The sequence below is a fragment of the Talpa occidentalis genome, unplaced genomic scaffold (assembly GCF_014898055.3).
Source record: "Talpa occidentalis isolate TD23 unplaced genomic scaffold, MPIMG_talOcc4v2.1 talOcc4.936, whole genome shotgun sequence".
Lineage (NCBI taxonomy): Eukaryota > Metazoa > Chordata > Mammalia > Eulipotyphla > Talpidae > Talpa > Talpa occidentalis.
In genome coordinates, this window is record NW_023605346.1 from 2,536 (window position 1) to 25,000 (window position 22,465).

Genomic DNA, 22,465 nt, shown 5'->3' on the forward strand with positions numbered 1-22,465 from the left:
GTCAGAAACATTCTGATTCATTCAAAATATTTCACTTGTTTGTTTAAGCATAATTAAGTAGACTTTGGTAGCAATATTAAGGTAAGAAGGGAGAGTTTGAACATGCACAGAAAAGTCAAAGCTCATCTTAATAAAGATGTCATGTGTGCTTTAAATCATCTAATTTTGTTGTCCTGTTAGATGTGCTTAATAGAAGTTAGGCCAAATGTATGCTTTTAATGAAACCCTATATCACTGCTTCCATCAAAATTAGAATTTTTTTCTCATTTATCTATTACAGAGGACACAAAGATAAAATATTTGTGGTAAAGTGTAACCCACACCATGTTGACAAACTGGTTACAGTTGGAACAAAGCACATCAAATTCTGGCAACAAGCAGGTACTGTTGTTTGGATTTATGACTTTGTGGCTGAGAGCTTCACACTGCCACTACCTAGCTTGTCTCTGCAATCTAAAATTAAAATATGCCTAGAAGATATTCTCTCCTAAGTTCACTCTGGACTGTTTAATGTCTAAACTGTGACTCTGAAGACATTCAATATGCTATGCATATTCATCAATATCTAGATAGCTTTGGGAAATGTTCTGCTGTGAAAATAATTATTTTTATCTGTAGTCCTCTGTTCTGAAAGCAGGAATTATGTTGGTCCACTGAGCAGGAAAAAAAATAATCATTTTGATTGATTGAATAGAATGTTTGGTATTTTGAGGTTTCCTTTATCACTGAATTTAGCACATGAATTAAGCTCTGGCACAGAAGGTGGCCAAAATAAATATTTGTGAATTGTAGTGTTGATAATAACGATGAATAAATGTAACAAAACATGGAAGGATATTTTATTCTTCTCACTAGTAATTCAGACCTACTATTGAATTGTTTTTGAATTCTTCTGTACTAACCCATCTTAAACTGGACATAACATAAAAATAAGTTACTAGTCCAGTATCTTCTGCTTTTAAAGAAAAGAGAACGCACCCAACATGTCTGCAAAGCCAACCTGCGCATAGTTGTCTGGAGTGAGTCTGAGATTCCCAGTGCCAGTCAGGCAAGGAAATTGTGAACATTTAAAGGACAAGTTGGATATGCTGTATCCTACACAATGATTCATTTTTCTCACCCCAAAATTTCTGTGATAAAAACTGGGCAAAACATATATAATGTGTTTACATTGTAGCTGGTGGTGTTTTCACTCTTTTTGGTCAGCATTCTGCCACTCCTTCCACTGGCGGGCACAGGACTTGCCCTGAACCCAGTTAGAAAAATACCCCATTGAACTGATATCAAGTCCTTTTTCCCACCAGACTCTAAGTTCCTTGAGGGCAGGAACTTTCTCTTTTCATCTTTATACCCCAACATTGCCCACTGTGTCAATAACAAAATAGGGGTTCAATAAGCAATGTGTAAATGAAAACCCTCTTAGAATATGTTGATCTTCTCTGCCATTTTATCTGTCTTCATGTATACCCATAATGTGGACACATGAGTTTTTCATTGAAGATAGATGAACTACATGTTTACAGAAGGTGTTGAATTTTGAAAAAGTAATAAGCACACTTGGTGTACTCTCCAGGTGGGGGTTTCACATCTAAAAGAGGAATTTTTGGAAGTGTTGGAAAATTGGAAACAATGATGTGTGTTTCTTATGGGCGAATGGAAGATTTCGTGTTCTCAGGAGCAGCTACAGGAGATATTTTTATTTGGAAAGACATTTTGCTACTGAAGACAGTGAAAGCTCATGATGGGCCTGTGTTTGCTATGTATGCATTGGATAAGGTATGGTATATTTTTCAGAAGTTGTTTTTCTCATTAACTTTCTAAACTGAAAGGCAGACTTAGGAAAGCTCACTCTCAGAGGATGCCCAAGGTCTATCAGCACTGTAACACTCTATCTGAATTAAGAAGTAGTTGTCACAAACCTCTAGTCAAGAGAAGATAGGGAAGGAAGTACAAATATTTTCATAATTTGGCTATCATAATTTTCATAATTTGTTCTTTCTTTATCTTCAATTTTTCTTCACTTTTTTCACACTTGTTCTTATTGGCTCTCGCTCCTAAGAATTCCTTAAGATGTGCCAGGATAAATGGATACACAGAGTAGCAGAAGGCTCCTGAGAAATATTTCAATCTTCCTCCTCAGTGGCGTAATGGGCAGAGACCTACAAGCACCAAGTGGTTAGATTATCGTCCTCTACATCAATTTGACCAAAAACAGATTAATAACCAATTTGTTCCTGTGTAGACAGGTTTGACTTTTACATGAGTGTCAGAGTGAAGTCTTCATCAGTTGTATTAGGGTTCTTCAAAGGATAGAAGCAGTAGGGTTTTCATATACATATACACATGCATGTACATGTTTAAATAGGTATTTGCTAAGAGGAAATGGTGCATATGATTCTGGAGACTGAGCAGTCCTGCTGTGCTGTCTGCAGTTCAGTCTGAGTAAAATGCCTGAGAGCCAGGGAGCAGATGGTGTAAATCCCAATGTGAGGGCAAGGAAAGGTGAGATCGGTGTCTTAGATCAATCACTGAGATAGGAAAAGGGGGACAGTTCTTCCTTCCTATGCCTTTTGTTCCATTTAAGTTCCCAAGTGACTGCCTGATGCCCCCCCCCAACATGGGGGAGGGCAATCCACTGAGTCCACCAATTACAATGTTAGTCTCATCATAGACATTCATAAATAATATTTAATATGACTATCCCATTGCCAGTCAAGTGGACACATAAAATCAACCATGACCGTAACAAAAGCCATCACACTGACCGTATTTCTACTCAAGCTCATCTTTTTCCAGCTATTCACCTGCCTTGTAGTATTCCTTTATAAAGATCACACTTACCCTCTCCTCAGTGGTATTAACATTCCTTCTTCAGTCAATTTCTAGAAAATAACTTTTTTAAATTCATGGCTAGTTAGCTGGTGGCACCAGTTTTTCTGTGCTCTCTGACCTCCAAACAGTCTAAGCCACACAGCACATCTAACAAAGCCAAGCCTTATTTTGCACTTAATACGTAAATAGGCTGATTCCACTAACAGAAGTAGGTTCATGTTATATGTGTAGCTGTAATGATTGTTTTAGTGGGTAAGCTGTTTTTAAACTGATAATCTTGTTTTTGGTTAAATTGAAAATGTTAGAAAAAGATTAAAGTAAAATGCAACAATTTCATAATCCCAAAAGTTGATGTTCTATAACTTGTTTAAACTCTTTTATTCATTGATAAATTAAACTGACAAAGGGCCTCCCTGGTGGCGCAGGTGTTAAAGACAGTGCTTTTAAGCTGTCGCTGGCCGCTGTAGCACGAGTTCACATGAGTTCCATTCCTGGGCCAGCCAGGGAGGTGACCCACATGGCGCAGCAGACCTCTCCTGTCTCTCCTGTGGCTCCTCTCAGCAGTGTATTTCAGTCAGTCTGCCTGCTCTGTTCCCCACTCTGTCTCTGGGGAATCCTCTCACCCCCCGTACTTCTGGCCTGTACCCCAGTTCTTGTATACATAAATAAATAAATCTTTAAAAAAAAAAAACTGAATCACACATGGGAAAGGACAAGGTTGTCACAGTAAAAATATTGCATTTAAATTTAATTTGGGAACTGAATCTCCCTAGGTACAAAATCTGTAAAGAATAGGGATATTTAACATAATAAACCTCAAAATAGGGCCTCCCTGGTGGTGCAGGCGGTTGTGTGCTACACTGTGAAGCTGTCCAAATGCAGCCTCTGCAGTGCCGGTTCAATCCCCGCCGACCGCGGAACAACCCACATGACATGGCAGACCTTTCTCATCTCGCCCGCTGCTCCCCTCAGCAGTGTATTTCAGTCAGTCTGCCTGTTCTGTTCCCCGCTCTGTCTCTGGTGGACCCTCTTACCCTCCCGCACAACTGGCCTGTACCCCAGTTCTTGTATAAATAAATAAATCTTTAAAAAAAAACTCAAAATATTTCCTTGCGAATTTCATTGAATGGGATAAATTAAAAGTTTCTGAGAACTCAGAATAAATTACTCAGTCTTTTTCATTAAGAGAGGAGACTTTTCTAAGAGCAGTTGGTATCTCAGATAAGGTTGCCAGAAAGGAAAACTAGTAAAGCCAAGAAATTATAAGCTTAGAACAAGAATAAAGATCACTGTTCAATTTTTTAAAAATCCAATATGTTAAGTTTTTTACTTTCCAGGTTTTGTAAAAAGAAATCTAGATGTTAATTATTGCAGAAATTCATTCCTGTTGAACAAAATAGCAGGATACTTTTGTCATATGAAATACCTAAGCTACTCTTAATAAGTAATGGTGTTTTCTCCTGGAAGTAACTACCCAAAGCATAAATTTTTAAACATTTGACAATTATTTTTAATTGTGATATTAACTCTGACTCACTCAAGGGAAGTATATGAGATAAAAGAAACTGCTGGGCTTTGAGACTGGTCTATTCCAAAGGAACCCACTCTATAGTTGGGGAGCTGAGCACAGAAACCACATCCATGATCCAGGGTGTCAAGTGCCAATCAGTGTTCTGAAGAAAGTACAAAGAACGCAAAGTGAGAATGTCTTTATTCCTGCCAGAGAAGTAGGAGAAAGATGCTCCCAGAAAATATTAAGAATGTTAGCAGCTTTTCCAGTGTCCTGTACCTAGAAAGAAAACACACACACAGCTGCCTTACTCAAGGGGGACTTCTGCTGAGGTGAGGGGTAACTGGTCATGTTGATGTGTACGTAATTCTTCCCATGTGTGCCTTCACAGGGTTTTGTAACAGGTGGAAAGGATGGAATCGTGGAGCTCTGGGATGATATGTTTGAAAGGTGCTTGAAGACATATGCCATTAAAAGAGCAGCATTGTCAACTAGCTCAAAAGGTGCCCCTCCTAAACGCCATAACCATCTTGCTGTTCACTGGGATAGAGAAGATAGTGCCAAAGTTCTTGAAAAACCTTTACCAAGTCAATTTTTTCTCTTCCACCTTTAGAATTCTTGACTCCTGGTATAAATGTCAAGGATAATTGCCTTGTACCTAGTACTTTAGAACTATGAAAACAGACTTTATATGACAGTCTTTTTTTTTGTTTGTTCTATCAAATATATTTACAATATTGAATGCATTCTTTTCCCCTTTCAGGCTTGCTTTTGGAAGATAACCCTTCAATTCGTGCCATCACTTTGGGACATGGACATATCCTGGTGGGAACAAAAAATGGAGAGATCCTGGAAATTGACAAAAGTGGCCCAATGACACTGCTTGTTCAGGTATTGTGTTTGTACATATTCAAAACCACAATTTATATCAGAATCAGGATTAGGGTGAGGCAGGGCACACTTATGGTACAAAAATGCATCCACTTTCAGGACTGTGTAACTACTATATTAATTACCTATTGCTTCATAACAATTGCCACAAACTTGGCAGCTTAAAATAACAGGCATTATTTTATGGTTTTTGTGAGTCAAAAGTCACTGCTTCACTGAGTCTTCTCAGTGAAGTGGACACATAAAATTAAAGATTACACTTACCCTCAGTGGTATTAACATTCTCCTTCAATCAATTTCTAGAAAATAACTTTTTTAAATTTTTTTAAAGATTTATTTATTCATTTACACAAGCTCTGGGTACAGTCAGAAGCGCGGGAGGGTGAGAGAATTCACCAGGGACAGAGCAGGGAACAGTGACGAAATACACTGTTGAGGGGAGCAGTGGGCGAGACAGGAGAGGTCTGCCGTGCCATGTGGGACCCTCACCAGCGGCCGCGGATCGAGCCGGCGCTGCAGAGGCTACGGGCAGCTTCACCGCCCGGCGCGCAATTGCTGCACCACCAGGGGAGGCCCTGAAAATAACTTTTTTAAATTCATGGCTAGTTGGCTGGTGGCACCAGTTGGGATAGTCATATTAAATAGTCATTAAATGGGATAGTCATATTAAATATTATTTAAGGTTTCTGAAGACTGCAGTAAACTTAAGGGCTGCAGTCTCATCTGAGACTCTATCCACGCTGCAGCCTTGTTGGCAGAATTCAGTTTCTTGTGGTTGTAGGACTGAGGGCTTCCATTTTTAGAGACTATTGCTCAGAAATTACTTTCAGCTCCTAGAAGTTACCAACAGTTCTTGCTGCATGAGTTTCGCCAACATGACTATTTGCTTCTTCAAAGCCAGCAAGGGGCAGAGGAAAATAGGCATAGGGAGCATAGTCGCTGGCCCCATCCATGTAATTATGAACCTTCTCCCTTTGCCATATTTATTGGTTGAAAACAAGCCACTGTCCATTCCTCTCTCAAACTGAGGTGACTGCATAAAGAGAGAAGAATAGGAGCCTCATGAGGGTCATCTCATAAGTATTTGTCTTAGTACACCCTGTGGCCTCCAATTTTTCACGTCCCTGCCACATGCAAAATACACTTCCCTCTCCCCAGGGTCCCTGTGAGCCTTACTGTTACATTGTCTGCTCAAAATCCATAATCTCATCACCTAAATCAAGTCCAATTAATGAATGAGATGCCTTGGGTATATTTCCTCTCCATTTGTTAATCTGTGAAACTAATAAGTTATTTGCTCTGCACACACCACATGCACAACTGTCTGTTTAGATCTTGTGTTTCACTCTAATGTTTCACTCTAGATTTGATTCACAAAAACACAGTATATGCTCCTTACCTGTGCACTCACCTCAAGACTTTATGTTCAGTTAAAATTAGGTTAAAATAAATATCAACAAATCCTCAAAGATTAAACAAATGATCAATCTCCCCTAAGGGTGTGGTAGTATGTGGAGGCAATTAAGTGATTAAGTAGTCTTGCCCAATTTGGTGATAATACACCTTACTTATAGATGGAAGCAGCATGGGAAGGGGTGACAGTGTGTGTTTAGAAGTTAAAAGTGAAAAGAATATATACATTTCAGGATTTCTGTAGTCAAGTAGAAGAGCTTCACCTTCTTCCCTTCACTTAAATTCATGCCTGCAGGCTTGATATTAGGAATGAACCCCACAATCCCGCTGAGAGAAGCCCTCTGATTTGCTACACCCTGGAAATATGTTTGCATATATATCATGACTCAGAAAAGTACAAGGTTTTGAAAGTGGATTTGCTGAAGTCTCCTCTGCTTCCCCCTAACCCCCAGATATCCTGAATAAGAATCTGTGTTTAAAAATTTCTGTTCTTGGTCCTCCCCTGGTGGCGCAGGCAGTTGATCACAGTGCTGTGAAGATGTCCACAGCCTCTGCAGCACTGGTTTGATCCCGGCCAGCCTGCAAGGGTCCCACATGGTATGGCAGACCTCTCCTGTCTCACCCACTGCTCCCCTCAACAAGTGTATTTCGTCAGTCAGCCTGTCCTGTTCCCCACTCTGTCTCTGGTGAATACTCTCACCCTCCAGGACTATACCCCAGTTCTTGTATAAATAAATAAATAAATCTTAAAAAAAAGAATTCTGTTCTCAAAAACCCTATGGCTGACAGCCCCAGGCAAGCCTGGCTAGAGATATGTCCTTGACATGTCAATTTGTTGTCCAGCTGCTCTGCCTTTCATTTCTCCCAAACAAATTTTGTGCTCTTTATGGCCATGATTTTTTATTTAAATTCATTGAAAAGTGTTTATTTACATTAAATCCCCAAATGTTTGAGACTTAGAGTTGTTTTTTTTTTTTTTTAAGATTTATTTTTATTTATTTATACAAGCACTGGGTACAATCAGAAGCGCGGAGGGTGAGAGAATTCACCAAAGCCAGAGCGGGGAGCAGAGCAGGCAGAAGGACCGAAGTACACTGCTGAGGGGAGCAGCGGGCGGCAGGAGAGGTCTGCGCACCATGTGGGACCCTCCTCCAGTGGCCGGGGAGCAGCTGGGGATCGAACTGGTGTTGCAGAGGCTGCAGGCAGCTTGGCAACACAGCACTCAACCGCTGCGCCACCAGGGAGGCCCTACAGTTGTTTCTTTTTTTTTTTAAATAATAATAAATTTTATTTTTATATTCCCCCATACAACTGCACATGCCCCATTCTGACCCCAATCCCTCCCCTCCCGGCCCCACCCCCCCCAAAAAGTGTCTCTGGTTCATAGTTTTTTGTTGATTTTGATTTTCACTTTCTTATAGTTATTCATTTTCCTGATCCCTTATTTGAGTTTTCTAGATTCCTGCTATGAGTAAGACCATCCGGTATTTTTCTTTTTCTTTTTGGCTTATTTCGCTGAGCATGATCCCTTCCAGCGCCATCCATGTTGCTGCAAATTGCATGTGTTTATCTTTTTTGAATGCTGAGTAATATTCCATGGTGTATATGTACCACATCTTCTTGATCCAGTCATCTATTTTTGGGGCATTTGGGTTGTTTCCAAAGCTTAGCTATTGTAAATAGTGCTGCTATAAACATAGGGGTGCAGGTGTTCTTTGGAATTGATGTTTCTGTGTCCTTTGGGTAAATACCTAGGAGTGGAATTGCTGGATCATATGGAAGCTCTATGTTTAGTAGGTCCAGAAATCTCCACACAGCTCTCCATAGTGGTTGGACCAGTTTGCATTCCCACCAACAGTGCAGGAGAGTTCCTTTTTCTCCACACCCTCGCCAACATTTGTTGTTGCTAGTTTTTTTAATATGTGCCATTCTCACTGGTGTAAGATGGTATCTCATGGTAGTTTTGATTTGCATTTCCCTGATTACAACTGATGTTGAACATTTTTTCATATGTCTGTTGGCCATTTGCATTTCTGCTTCAGAGAAGTTTCTTTTTAGCTCTTCTGCCCATTTTTACTGGATTATTTACTTTGTTTTTGTTGAGTCTCATCAGCTCTTTGTAGATTTTGTGATCAGTCCTTTATCATTAGGGTTGTGTGCAAAAATGTTCTCCCAGTCAGTGGGGTTTCTCTTTGTTTTTGTTATTGTCTCTTTTGCTGTGCAGAAGCTCTTTAATTTGATGTAGTCCCAGCTGTTGATCTTTGCCTTCACTATCACTGCTTTGGGTGATGTGTCTGTAAAGATGTCTTGGATGTGCATATCACGTAGTGTTTCGTCTATATTTCCTTCTATGTATTTTATGGTTTCAGGTCTCATGTCTAGTTCTTTCATCCATTTTGAGTTGGTTTTTGTGTATGGTGTGAGGTAGTAGTCAAGCTTCATTCTTTTGCATGTAGCGACCCAGTTTTCCCAGCAAACTTTCTTTGCTCTAGTGCATATTCTTTGCTCCTTTGTCAAAGATTAGTTGACCATAAATTTGTGAGTTTATTTCTGGATTTCCTATTCAATTCCATTGGTCTATGTGTCTGTTCTTGTTCCAATACCATGCAGTTTTGATGATTATGGCTTTGTAGTATAGTTTGAAGTTTGGGAGTGTGATGCCACCATTCCCTTCTTTTTCTTTCAGGAGAGCCTTGGCTATTTGGGGTTTTTTGTGATTCCATATGAATTTCATCAATAATTGTTCTATTTCTTTGAAGAATGTCATTGAAATTCTTATTGGAATAGCTTGAATCTGTATATTGCTTTTGGTAGGATGGCCATTTTAATAATGTTGATTCTTCCAATCCATGAGCAGGGGTGTCTTTCCATTTCTTTGTGTCTTCTTCTATTTCTTTTAACAGTGTTTCATAGTTTTCTTTGTATAGGTCCTTTACCTCTTTTGTTAGATTTATTACCAAGTATTTGATTTTTTTGTTTTGATAATAAAAGGGATGGCTTTTTGATTTCTTCTTCTTCAGATTTATTTTTTGTGTATAGGAAGGCTACTGATTTTTGCATGTTGATTTTGTATCCTGCCACTTTACTAAATTGATTGATTAGTTGAATTAGTTTTTCTGTGGATTTTTTTGGGTTCTCTATGTATATTATCATATCATCTGCAAATAGTGATAGTTTGACTTCTTCTTTTCCTATTTGGATTCCTTGTATGTCTTTCTCTTGTCTTATTGCTCTGGCTAGGACTTCCAGTATTATATTGAAAAGCAGTGGTGAGAGTGGATATCCTTGTCTTGTTCCAGATCTTAATAGAAATGCTTTCAGCTTTTCACCATTGAGAATGATACTGGCTGTTGGCTTGTCATATATGACCTTTATGATGTTGAGGTATGTTCCTTGTATCCTGAGAATTTCAAGGGCCTTTATCATAAATGGGTGTTGTACTTTGTCAAAAGCTTTCTCAGCATCTATTGATATTATCATATGGTTTTTATATTTCTTTTTGTTGATGTGATGGATAACGTAGATTAATTTTCGTATGTTGAACTATCCTTGTGTCCCTGGAATGAATCCGAATTGTTCGTGGTCAATTATCTTATGGATACATTGTTGGATTCTGATAGCTAAAATTTTATTGAGGATTTTTGCATCAGTGTTCATTCAAGAGATTGGCCTGTAGTTTTCTTTTTTTATGTTGTCTTTGTTCAGTTTTGGTATTAGTGTAATGTTGGCTTCATAGAACGTGTTTGGTATTATCCCTTCCTTCTCAGTTTTTTGGAAGAGTTTGTGAAGGATTGGCACTAATTCGTTTCTGAATGTTTGGTAGAATTCATTTGTATATCCATCAGGTCCTGGGCTTTTGTTTTTGGGGAGGTTTTTTATTACCATTTCAATTTTGCTGCTTGTAATTGGTCGGTTTAGGTGTTCTATTTCTTCTTTATCTAGCTTTGGGTGATTGTAGAGTTGTAGGAATTTGTCCATCTCTTCTAGATTGTTGAACTTGTTTCCATATAACTGTTCATAGTAGTTTCTGATTATTCTTTTGATTTCTGCTGTGTCCATTGTGATTTCTCCTCTTTCATTTGTGATCCTATTTATTTGTGCTTTCTCCCATTTTTCCTTTGTGAGCCTGGCTAGGGGTTTGTCTACTTTATTTATTTTTTCAAAGAACCAGCTTTTGGTTTCATTGATCTTTTGGATTGTTTTTTAGTTTCGATTCATTTATTTCTGCTTTGGTTTTTATTATTTCTTTTCTCCTACTGGTTTTGGGGTTTTTTGTTGTTCTTTTTCTAGTTCTTTGAGCTTTGAGATTAGGTTGTTTCTTTGAGTTCTTTCTTGTTTCTTGATGTGAGCCTCTATTGCTATATATTTTCCTCTTATTACTGCTTTTGCTGCATCCCATACATTTAGGAAATTGGTGTGCTCCTTGTCATTCAACTCAAAGTGTTTTTTAATTTCTTCTTTGATCTTCTCATTAGTCCAGTGGTCTTCCAGTAGTGTGGGTTTCAATGTCCATGAGGTAGGAGAGTTCCTTGCCTTCCTTTTATGGTTTATTTCTAGTTTGATGCCTTCATAGAGAAGATGGTTGATATGATTTCAATCTTGGTGTATCTGTCGATGTTTGTCTTGTGTCCCAGTATGTCATCGATCCTGGAGAATGATCTGTGTTCGTTTGATAAAAATGTGTACTCAGATTTTTTGGGGTTTAGTGTTCTATAGATGTCTGTTAAGCCCAAGCGCTCTAGATCCTTACTTAGAGCTTTAGTGTCTTTACTTATTTTTTGTCTGATCGATCTATCCATTGTTGATAGTGGTGTGTTGAAGTCTCCTACAACATATGTATTTTTTCTGATGTCTGTTTTCAGAGATGATAATAGTTGTCTCATATATTTTGGTGCTCCTTCATTTGGTGAGTATATGTTAATGCATGTTATTTCTTCTTGAAGTATTGTCCCCTTGATCATAATGTAGTGACCGTTGGGGTTTGAGTTTGAAGTCTGTTTTTACCTTTTTGAGTTTGAAGTCTGTTTTATCTACGTATAGCTGTTCCTGCTTTCTTTTTTGGTCCATTTGCTTGTAGGATTGTTTTCCATCCTTTAACTTTGAGTCTGTTTTTATCTTTTGTAGTTAAATGTGTTTCCTGGAAACAGCAAAAGGTTGGGTTTTGTTTCTTAATACAGCCTGCTACTCTGTTTCTTATTATTGAAGAGTTTAATCCATTTACATTTAGAGTTAATATTGATATGTTAGCATCTGTATTTGCCATTGTGTTTGTCTTTCCTTTGATTTTATTTATTTATTCTTTTAATAACTATTTTTTGGCCTTCTTTCGTTGTTATTCATCCCTCTGTTGGTTCTGGCTTTAGGACTCCTTGTAGTATTTTTTGGAGTGGAGGTTTAGTTGTAATGAAATTCCAGAGTTTCTGTTTGTCTGGGAAGGTCCTTATTCTTTCTTCATAGAGGAAGGAAAGCTTTGCAGGATAGAATATTCTTGGTTGGCATTTGTTGTCTTGGAGTCTGTTGACTATGTCCCTCTACTCTCTCCTTGTCTGTAGTGTTTCTTCAGAGAAGTCTGATGTCAGCCTGATTGGTTTTCCTTTGTATGTTATCTGTTTCTTCCCTCTTGTCAGCTTCATTATTTTTCCCTTGTCTTGGATTCTTGGGAGCTTTACTGTTATGTGTCTTGCTGTATTTTTCCTTTCATCATGGAAGTTTGGTGTTCTTCTTCCTTCTTGTATGTCTATTTTCAGCTCCTTCTTCATGTTTGGGAAGTTCTCTTCAATTATTTCCTTGAATATCTTCTCTGTTCCTAGGTCTCTCTCCTCTCCTTCTGGGATTCCTATAACTCTTATATTTCCTTTCCTCATGAAGTCAGATAGTTCTTAAAGTCTTTCTTTAGTCTTTTTTCATTTGTACTTCTCTTTCCTTTTCCGTTTTAATTCTTTTTATTTCTGTGTCTTCGAGAGTGCTTATTCATTCCTCCATTTCATCTATTCTGTTATCACTGCTTTTCCCCAGCATTCTTTTTTTTTTTATAGAGGCATGTTTTATTTATTTTATTTATTTGTTTGTTTTTTTTAAAACATGCACTGGGTACAGTCAGAAGCAGGGGAGGGTGAGAGAATTCACCAGAGCCAGAGCGGGGAGCAGAGCAGGCAGAAGGACCGAAGTACACTGCTGAGGGGAGCAGCGGGCGGCAGGAGAGGTCTGCGCACCATGTGGGACCCTGGAGTTTGAAGTCTGTTTGCTGGGGAGCAGCTGGGGATCGAACCGGTGCCGCAGAGGCCGCGGGCTGCTTCGCAACCCAGCGCTCAACCGCTGCGCCACCGGGGAGGCCCATTTTCCCAGCATTCTTTAGCTCTTCTGTTAATCCTTTGATCTACTGCATTTCCTTCATTTCCCTCTTAGGGACTCAATTTCATTCTTCTGAGCGTTGTTTTCCTTAATGACTTCTGTCATTTTTTTCATCACGGCAATTTTAAATTCTTTTTCTGGAAGGCTCAGAAGTTCTGAGCCTGGTGGGTGGTTTTCTTTTCGTGGTGTGTCTTTTTTCTGAGGAGTTGCTCCGTTGCATGTAGTTTTTCTTTTCCTTGCTGCCTGTCTTCTAATTTGCCCTATGCATTGGGACACTGTGTTGCTGGTACTGGACAGCATCTTTTTGGTGTGTTCTTTCTGGGGTTTCGGAAACTGGCAGTGCAAACGAGTCAAATACTGTTATGCCAGAAGTCTAATGAAGCAGTGGTACTTTGAGTATATTAATGGTCACTGTCATAGAATATCTCCTCCTTCTGTGTTTAATTCCAGAGGTGTGTCTTGAAGTCCCACAGACTTCCATGGAGGTGCCACAGCAGCTGGATTGCACTCTGGGCTCTGACTTCCTGCCAGGAGGCACCAGGCTTGTGGGGGCCTTAAGGTCACCTCTGACTGCACAGGGAACCTTCTCCCTCTGCCTCCACGGGGAGCTTCTGCCAGTTTCAGGCAATCTTTATTGAAGAAAGGTCCCTGTTCTAAAATGGCGAGGCGGAGAGGCACTCTCCTGTGCACCGGTATGCCCTGGCCGTGGGTGCCAGCTCACCCTCTGGGCTCGGACTGCTGGCCCGAAGGGGCCTGGCGTGGGCGAACTTCCCAGCTCACCTCTGGCTCCACGGGAGCCTTCTGCCAGTTTCAAGCAGTCTTTATTGAAGAAAGGTCCCTGTTCTAAAATCAGCTACCTTTTTTTTGAGCACCTACTAGGTGTCAGGTGATTCTGTTTTACAAAATTTGTCTCTCATCTCCACAGCCAATTCACTCATTTGGAATCATTTTATAGCTTAGGGACCCAAAGCCCAGGAATTGCAGACAACTGCCTGCTAAGAATGGCAGAGCTGGGATCCAAACCAAGTTTTGTTAGCAATGAGAATCCTTTCTTTTTCATTTCACCAGGCTGCTCCCCTAATGTCTCTGGGTGTGCAGACTGTAAGAAAGCAGTGCAGAAAATACAGTGGCCTGAGCTATGGGCGATCTGGGGGGGCTGGAAGAATGATGTACCATTCTTTTCCCTTCAGCATCTCTCTTTTCTCTTCTGTTCTATCACTGTTTCCTCCTAGGTAGAACTCAGTAATTCAATCATTGTTTGTTGGACTCCTGCTGAGATCTGACATGTGTTTCCTCTTCTGGGGCCCACAGCTCCATCCCGAGAGAGAATATATACTAAGGCAAAGATAGGGGATAACAGAGGCAGAACAATTAAGACCATTAACTAGCCTGATATAGGAAGATTCCAGAACCACTTTTACAGTTTTGGTCAGTAGTGTGATATTCCAGTGTCACTTTAGTAGGCTACTTATTTTCTGAGAGAAGGCAAGCTTGATTAGGGGATGGGAGGTATGGCATGTGGCAGCTTCTGAAAATTCCCGCTTTGTGTATTGATCCAGTCTTAATTATGTAACTGTTTATTATCAGCATTATGGTTGATCAGTAAGAAAGTAAGACCCCAAACTCATTTCCTTGTGCCTGCCTTGCTCATTGTGTTATACGGGAATTAAAATACTCAAATTAAGTAAATATAATTTAAGAATCAGTAGATGAGACAGTAGTTTAAAAGGGTCTCAGAGCCCCACAACTCTGTCAGCAAGGAGAATGTACTAAGGGGCTCAGTTTGTAGAAGGGTTCCAAGCTAGTCCAGTCCATGAAACATGGGGGTTGATACCTGCGCCATCCGCTCACTGTGACCTTGGGGATGGGAGGCCTCTAAGGCAAAGAAAACTGTAAATATAGACATGTTTTTGAAACCAAATCCAAGAACTTGAAAAACAGTATCGTTACTCTTTAATCCTTCTCAAATATTTGAATGTCATCTGTATTTGGAACTTCGTATCTTCTGTCAAATTACTGTTTTGCTCAAACAGCTTCCCAGTTAAGCTGGAATCATCCACTTTCTCTTTGGAAAGCCACCTGTTCCTCAAAGTGTTCCAGCTACAAACACCTTTCATATGACTGTGTATAGTCTTCCCTTTTGCTTTACTAAGCAAATACTTTTATAGTTAGCCACTGAAAACAAATTCAATAAACATTCTAATGTGTTCTGTTGCTCAGTATACTAATTTGTTCTTTATTTTGCTTTATTGAGTGATAAATTATAGAAGCAGAATCATTTCTCCTTAAGTAGTCATTTTTTAAATACTGTTTTATCGCATGTATTATTCTAAGCTAGTTTAGTATTGTCTGGGATACAATGTAGGTATGTGGAATTGGTTTGTGACCTATTAAGTACCTTTCACTGGATAGGACAATTTGTAAACAAATGCTGAACCTGAGTTATACCCAGCACACTTGAAAAAAAATTAGCTGTCTTTGTTTCTGCTCTGCCAAATGTTATGCATTCAAAGGACAAAACTGGAATTATGTTAGTAAGAATATTGCTGTCCAATTCCTTTGACACAGATAGGTGGCACCTACATCTTTTATAACATAGTTTTATTGAGGGAAGTGGTTAGTGTCATGATCAGGGAAGTATGTGTGTACTGTGGTTTTTCAGTGTCAAACAATAGCATATAATGAGCATTTTATTATTTACCCAGATGTTTCTGAATGGGAACATGTTTAACATCATATAAAGAATACTTGCAAGTAATGAGTCCATGTTTTTGTTTCCAAATGAATGCTCTGGCATCATGTAGGCCCAGCTTTAGATTCAAGTTCCAATGAAAAAGTTACTCAGTGCTATCATTTTTCTCAAGGAAGCTCAACTGTGTTTATTCCTATTTGAATTTGTTTAATTCTCTTGGGCTGAATATACATCACAGGGTTGCAGAAGGGCTTGCCAAGAAACAAGAAGCAAGTTTATGTTACTGTCTTTCCTCTCCCACAGGGGCACATGGAGGGAGAAGTGTGGGGGCTGGCAGCGCACCCTCTCCTGCCCATCTGTGCAACAGTGAGCGATGATAAAACACTTCGGATCTGGGAATTATCCTCCCAGCACCGTATGCTGGCAGTACGGAAACTCAAAAAAGGTACATGACATCACCTTACACATCTGTGAAAGTATTTGCAAACAGCAGAATGTGTTGGATTCATTCATTTATTCAACTGATATTTACTGAGAGCACCTGTTGCCAAATATGCCAGGCAATGAGAATTCAGTGTTTACTGCTACAATCCTGACTAAGCACATGTGGAATTATTCAGAATGCTACCTTGCTTCATATGTGCTTCACTCTATTATTCACTACATTTTCCTTGCACTGCACATACATTTGCCACCTGGGGGCAATATGTCCTTCCTCTTCTCATCAAGCACTAGCCCAGTCTTTTGAAGCATATTAGCTTGCAAAGAATGCCTAACAGTCTCCAGAGCTTATTATATTACTGAAAAAACAAGTCAGCTATATATAAAAAAAAAACTGACATTAGAAATAAATATATATGTATCAAACACTTAAATGTAATAGAATTAAGAACTGTATCAAGAAGTACAAACTTGGCAAACATTTATTAAGTAGCTTTTATGTGTCAAGTGCTGGGGTACCCACAATAACCCATCTCTAGTGTTAAAGATGAAAAGATTTGAACTAAATTCCAGCAAAGGATGATGTATTTAAATTAGGTAATGTGAGAAGAGTCTAAAAGCAGGGCTTTTTATAGGAGGGTGGGTAAGGTGAAGAGAAATGACCAGAGATCGTGCAGCACTATGCAGCGCTTGTACCATTACAAACTCTGGGTCTAAGGAGCAAAAGAAGTGAGCAATTGCTAGAACCTTGGAAGGTGAGAGCTATAGAGATGGTCGCTTGACGGGAGCTCTGAACATCAACTGGGAGACTCAGCCAGTATGCAGTGGGTCATCGGGGTCATTAGTATCCAACCCCTTATCTTTCCCTCTTTCCAACTCCTGCCTGTGCTTTTCCTTGACCAATCCCACTCAGAAGCAAAAGGGCACAGGAGCCCATTGATGTAGTCTGTGCAGGTTCACTCCTGACACATAGCAGGGTGGAGGTTTGGAGAGGCAAACCAAAGAAACCTGGCCCAAAAGAGGTACTATAGAGGCTCAGAAGAAAGTGTTTATCAGGGAGGAACCATGAAAGCTGAGGATCAAAAGATTTCTAGTAGTTCTTGAGATTAGAAAAGATAAGATTACAGCCTGGTCCTGAAATATTTGTACTGAGCTTTTTTATAAGTAGAAAGACATGGAGTGTTTTCTAGGGAGATAAATTTATAAAAAAGATGTCAAACCAGTAGTACAACAATGACAATGCCTCATGTCTAGGGCTGACTCTACCAGCCCTTTCCACAGAGTAAGATTGTTATCATTACCATTCACAGATTAGGAAACTGAGGTGCAGAAAACCTAAGTTTGCCCTAAATCAGACAGTTGGTAATTGATGGAAGTGATCAAACCCAAGCAGCGAGACTTCAGGGAGTGGCCTGTGGCCGCAATGTGCTCTTCCTCCTCCACTGTATGGGCTCTCTTTATACTTAACCTGAGCTTTAGTATGCCGTGGAGAAAGTGTTCAAACTTGACACTGACTTCAAAACCCATGCTCTTAACCACTGCAGTGTTGATTCATCTGCTCACTAACTTATATCAGAGAACTGATAGACTTATTCTTCACTGTGAGTGAATTCAGAAGTACAACTACTAACTACCTTAAATAGGATGATCATTCAGCCCATTTTACAGCTTGTCCAGGTATAATTAATAACTCTCCTTTTCAGTCTCAGAAATATCCTGGTGTATGCAATAAAAAAAATTGTGGTTAACCTAATATTGATGGTTCTCTTCAAGGGAAGATTCGTCTTTTTGTTTTCTCAGCACTAGTACTATATCTGACTCACACAAGGTAAATAACTGTTTGCTAACTAAATGAATGAATATAATTTAGATGAGGCAATTTAAAGTTACTGCTATGAGCATAACTTCCAGCACACCTGGAATAGTGACAGAATGGTGTGTCTGGATGCTCAACTGAAATGTCTTGGCTCGGGGCTGCATGATGGCCCCATGCCTGGGCTGTGCTTCTCACAGTCTTGATGATAAGAATGGGGGCCAGGAGGGAGATTCCTATTAAACATACCCTCCTCCCCAGGGCTCACACTCCTCATTCAGAAAGGTCTTCCTATGACCATATAGAGCAGAGAAGCTCTGGGTCCTGTCATAAGGTCACGTAAGGTCAGCCTAGGGCTGCTTAGTTTTACAAACCCAACAAAAATGCATTTTTCTCATCACAGAAAAGGAACAAAATCTTTCACCTCTAAAATTACGCATTTTGATCCATGGATCTGAGAATTTGAGTGACTACAAGTAAAATGATGTTCTCTAAAGCAATTGTATATCAGGCATGAGATATCAAAAACGTTTCTAGAAATTTCATTACAGAACTCCTATTCTTTTTTTTATTTTATATTTTTTACATCATTTTTCATTTTTGTACAATGTATGCATTTTCACCTTGGTTATAATCCCCGTAAAATTCCCCCCACCCTTGTTTTGATCCTACTCCCTTCTCCCCACCTGGGGTGTGTCTCTGGTTGATAGTTGCCTGTTGATTTTGATTTTTACTTTATTATAATTAGTCTTTTACCTGATCCCTTATTTAGGTTTTCTAAATTCCTGCTATGAGTGAGACCATCTGGTATTTTTCTTTTTCTTTCTGGCTTATTGCACTGAGCATGATCCCTTCCAGCTCCATCCATGCTGCTGCAAATGGCATGAGTTTATCCTTTTTGATTACTAATTAAGCATCACCTCTTCTCATGAAACCAAAGATACTGGATTTTATTGTAATGGATTTTATTAATCCATCACTCCTTTCCCACAATTATTCAACTTGTCTTTTGAAAGACAAGGTATTCAGGTACTAAGAAATGAATGGGCAAAGCTCAAAGAAATTATAAATATATTTTTAACATTATAATCTTAGTCCTTGGAAGAAATGTTTGTGATTGGGAAGTTTTCACTTTCCTCAGAAGTAGTGTTAAAGACACAGTCACATATCCACACATTGTAAACATATACAAATTTCTCCATATCTTCATTTGGTTTATTTGATAGTAAAATCATGGTTAATAACTGTTCTTTGCGTATTCTTTTTTAAAAATATTTTATTGAAGTAACATTGGTTTATAATATTATATAGGTTTTAGGTGTACAGCATACAAATCAACCCGTGTATGTGCTATATTTTGTTCACCATTGAAAGTCTAGTTCCACCTTTCACTGTACAATTAGCCCCTTTTACCTCACTAGCCCTCTTTCCCCGTTCCCTTCTAGTAACCACTGTTGTTCTTATGCTTTTAAGAATTTGTTTTTATATGTTCATTAGTTTTGTTTCTTTATCATCCATATATGAGTGAAGTCATAAAGTATTTGTCTTTCTTTGTATGACTTATTGCACTAAGCATAATGCCCCCTAGGTTCATTGCAGAAGGCAGGATTTCATCTTTTCTTTTTCTTTTTTTTTGGGGGGGGAGGGGAGGTTGAATAGTATGCCACATCTTCTGTACCCTTTCACCCACCTGTGTATAGTCCCTTAGGTTGTTTCCAACCCCTGGCTGTTGTGAATGCTGTGATGGACATGGTGATGCATATATTTCTTCAAGTTAGTGTCTTTGCATTCTTTGGCTAGAAGTGGGATAACTGGATCATGTGGAATTTCTGTTTCTAATGTGTATAGGTGGGAGATGCTGTGCCTTTTCCCCTGACGGGAAAGCCTTAGCAGTGGGTTTGAATGATGGCAGTTTCCTGGTGGTAAATGCTGATACTGTTGAAGACATGGTCTCCTTCCACCATAGAAAAGAAATGATTTCTGATATTAAATTTTCAAAAGGTGAGGATTAAATCAAGAGGTGAGAATTTTTTAAATGAGTTGGGACAAAAATTACAACAGTGGACTAAGAGTATTTCCTTGACCTTTCCCCCAATTAAAAATGGTAAATCCTTGGAAATAAATTCCTGCATAGGTTCTTCTGGTGTTAACTAAAGCACTTTTTTCTTTATAGATACAGGAAAATACCTTGCTGTGGCATCCCATGATAACTTTGTGGACATTTACAATGTACTTACAAGCAAAAGGGTTGGCATCTGTAAAGGTGCTTCTAGTTACATTACACATATCGACTGGGACTCTCGAGGTAAAGTATGCTGTGGATTTTAAAGCATAATTAAAAAACAAACAAAACACTGTCCACTCACATATTGTTTCCAGAGAGAATGACAGTTGAGGTTTAGAGAACAAGAGGGAGAAACCTACAACGACCCTAAATGACTGTAATTTTACAGCTCGTAGGTATAACTGCTGTTAACATTTTGAGTATTTCCTCCATCATTTTATAATCATTATTATTATAACTACTACTATTATTAGTTCCAGTCAGTGAGTTTTGAGGCTCCTGAGGGTACTGGATGCTTTCTGTTACCATGCTACTTCATCTCTGAGTTTAGTGTGCTATGGCCCGGCCTTGCATCCTTTCCCTTTTTTCCCCCATGTGCTGTCCCTCAGAGAACCACCCAAGAAGTCTCAAGCAATTTTCATCTTCCAATGGAGTTAGAAAGCCACCTAGAGTAGAAAGCTCACCTAGAGCTTCTCTGATATCGAAAACTCCCAGTCAACCCGCTACCTCCTCCAAGTCATACCCACAGATACCATGGGCTTTGCCTATTCACCTACATAACAAATCTAGCCTCTAATGCAGTCTTAAACCAGAAAATGTAGATGATATAGAAGATGCTGTTTCTACTCTACAGAGTGTATAATTTAGTGAGGGAGACATACTTGTACCTGAACTATATGAAAGCACAAACTGGGTAAAACCTGGGAGTAAGAAATGCTAAGTCACAGAGGTAGTGGTGTGCAGGGCTTGGAAGGGGCCAGGTCTGCATTCAGCACCAGGGTGGAGCATTAGTGCTGCAGGGTGGGTCACTTTTTTATTTATATAATTTTTTATTTTATTTACTTTTAATTGAGGTAGTATTTGGAAGCCCCCCATCAGGCATTACCACCAAATCATCCATCGTCCACCATGGTCCAGTGTGCTTCTTTCCCTCTTTGTTCTTGCCCCTCTCCCCAGGGTGGGTCACTTTTCAAACCTTCACGGGGATTTGACTGATGTTAGAATCTGTGATAAGCATTTAGGAATGGGCAGGGCCTCAGCTTTCACAGAATTTTTAGTTCATTGTGGTAGAAAAGTTAGGTAGTGTCTGAGGAGAGTGCTCCCAGGGGAATCCATGGAGCTCCTAGGAGTGACCTTTCACATGAAACTTGAAAGATGAACAAACATTGATCATCTGGAGAAGTCTAAAAAGAACAGACCAAGGGAAAAGGATTGTGGTATGCAGACATGGAGGTGGGAAGAACAAAAAGTTAAAGAGTGAGTGATACCCAGGGGCTGAGGATGCGGTGGGAGGAGTGATGCAGAGATGGAAGGCAAAGGAGCTTTTATGACCTGCTAGGAAGGTTAACACGGAACTTTGTCCTCTAAGTCCTAGGTATCTAAGAGACTAAGTTAGCCTGCAGGTGGAAAGTGGCTGAAATGATACAGGCCTCAACCAAAAAGAGGCTGATTCAGCAATGCTAGAACATCTTACTTCAAATGTTTATTGAAGATGTGGCCAAAGACTGATATTCTGCAGGCAGATACTTAACTATCACTATACTTGCTGCATTGGAATTTGAATACTATTTAACCTTTACAACCACAAGCATTTTATACAGTACAACAGTTGGGGGAGAAATCATGCCAGTTATTGTAAGAGGTGCAAGATACAACAAGAGCAGAAGGAGACCAGATAAGTACCGCTCACTTTCCTATTAGGGCCACACTAGGAGCAGTGCAGAGCATGAGGCAGACATTGATGGCTGAGCAGGCCACTGGCCGCCAGAGAGCCACTTAGGAACTGGTGAGGCCAAGGGGTTAGATGGATGCAGCCACCTCAAAACCCCCTTAGATATTTTCTGCGTGCGTGCGTGCGTGCGTGTGTGTGTGTGTGTGTGTATGTGTGTGTGTTTCAAACAGTGATTTCCCCCTATTTATTCTCTGGCTAATATCTCGAGATATGGTGTCTTAGGAAAAAAAATTAGGACAGTCAAGGCCAGCATATGTAGCATATGTAGAGTAGAATACGGTGAGTTTTATTTAGAATCCAACACACACACAAGCTGACACAATATGTGAAATTCCACTTCTGCAATGACTACTAATGGATTAGAAATAATTATTTATGTATTAGGAAGTGGAGACCAAAAGAAAATGGAGAGCTATAGAAAAAGGAAGTTTTGATTGGAAGGATTTGTTTTTTAGGGTTTTTTTTTAAGATTTTATTTATACAAGCACTGGGTACAGTCAGAAGCG

The 22,465-nt window shown here is 39.5% G+C and overlaps 1 protein-coding gene across 1 annotated transcript; it reads left to right on the forward strand.

The window, feature by feature from the left end:
• Positions 1-284: 284 nt before the first annotated feature.
• On the forward strand, positions 285-21,633 carry LOC119237465 (echinoderm microtubule-associated protein-like 6). Its single transcript, XM_037501503.2, has 8 exons — positions 285-381; positions 1,574-1,776; positions 4,734-4,845; positions 5,106-5,233; positions 15,993-16,134; positions 19,792-19,944; positions 20,117-20,248; positions 21,597-21,633. The coding sequence occupies exons 2-8, from the start codon at positions 1,630-1,632 to the stop codon at positions 21,608-21,610; spliced, it is 828 nt and encodes a 275-aa protein (XP_037357400.2). The 5' UTR covers positions 285-381; positions 1,574-1,629; the 3' UTR covers positions 21,611-21,633.
• Positions 21,634-22,465: the final 832 nt, after the last annotated feature.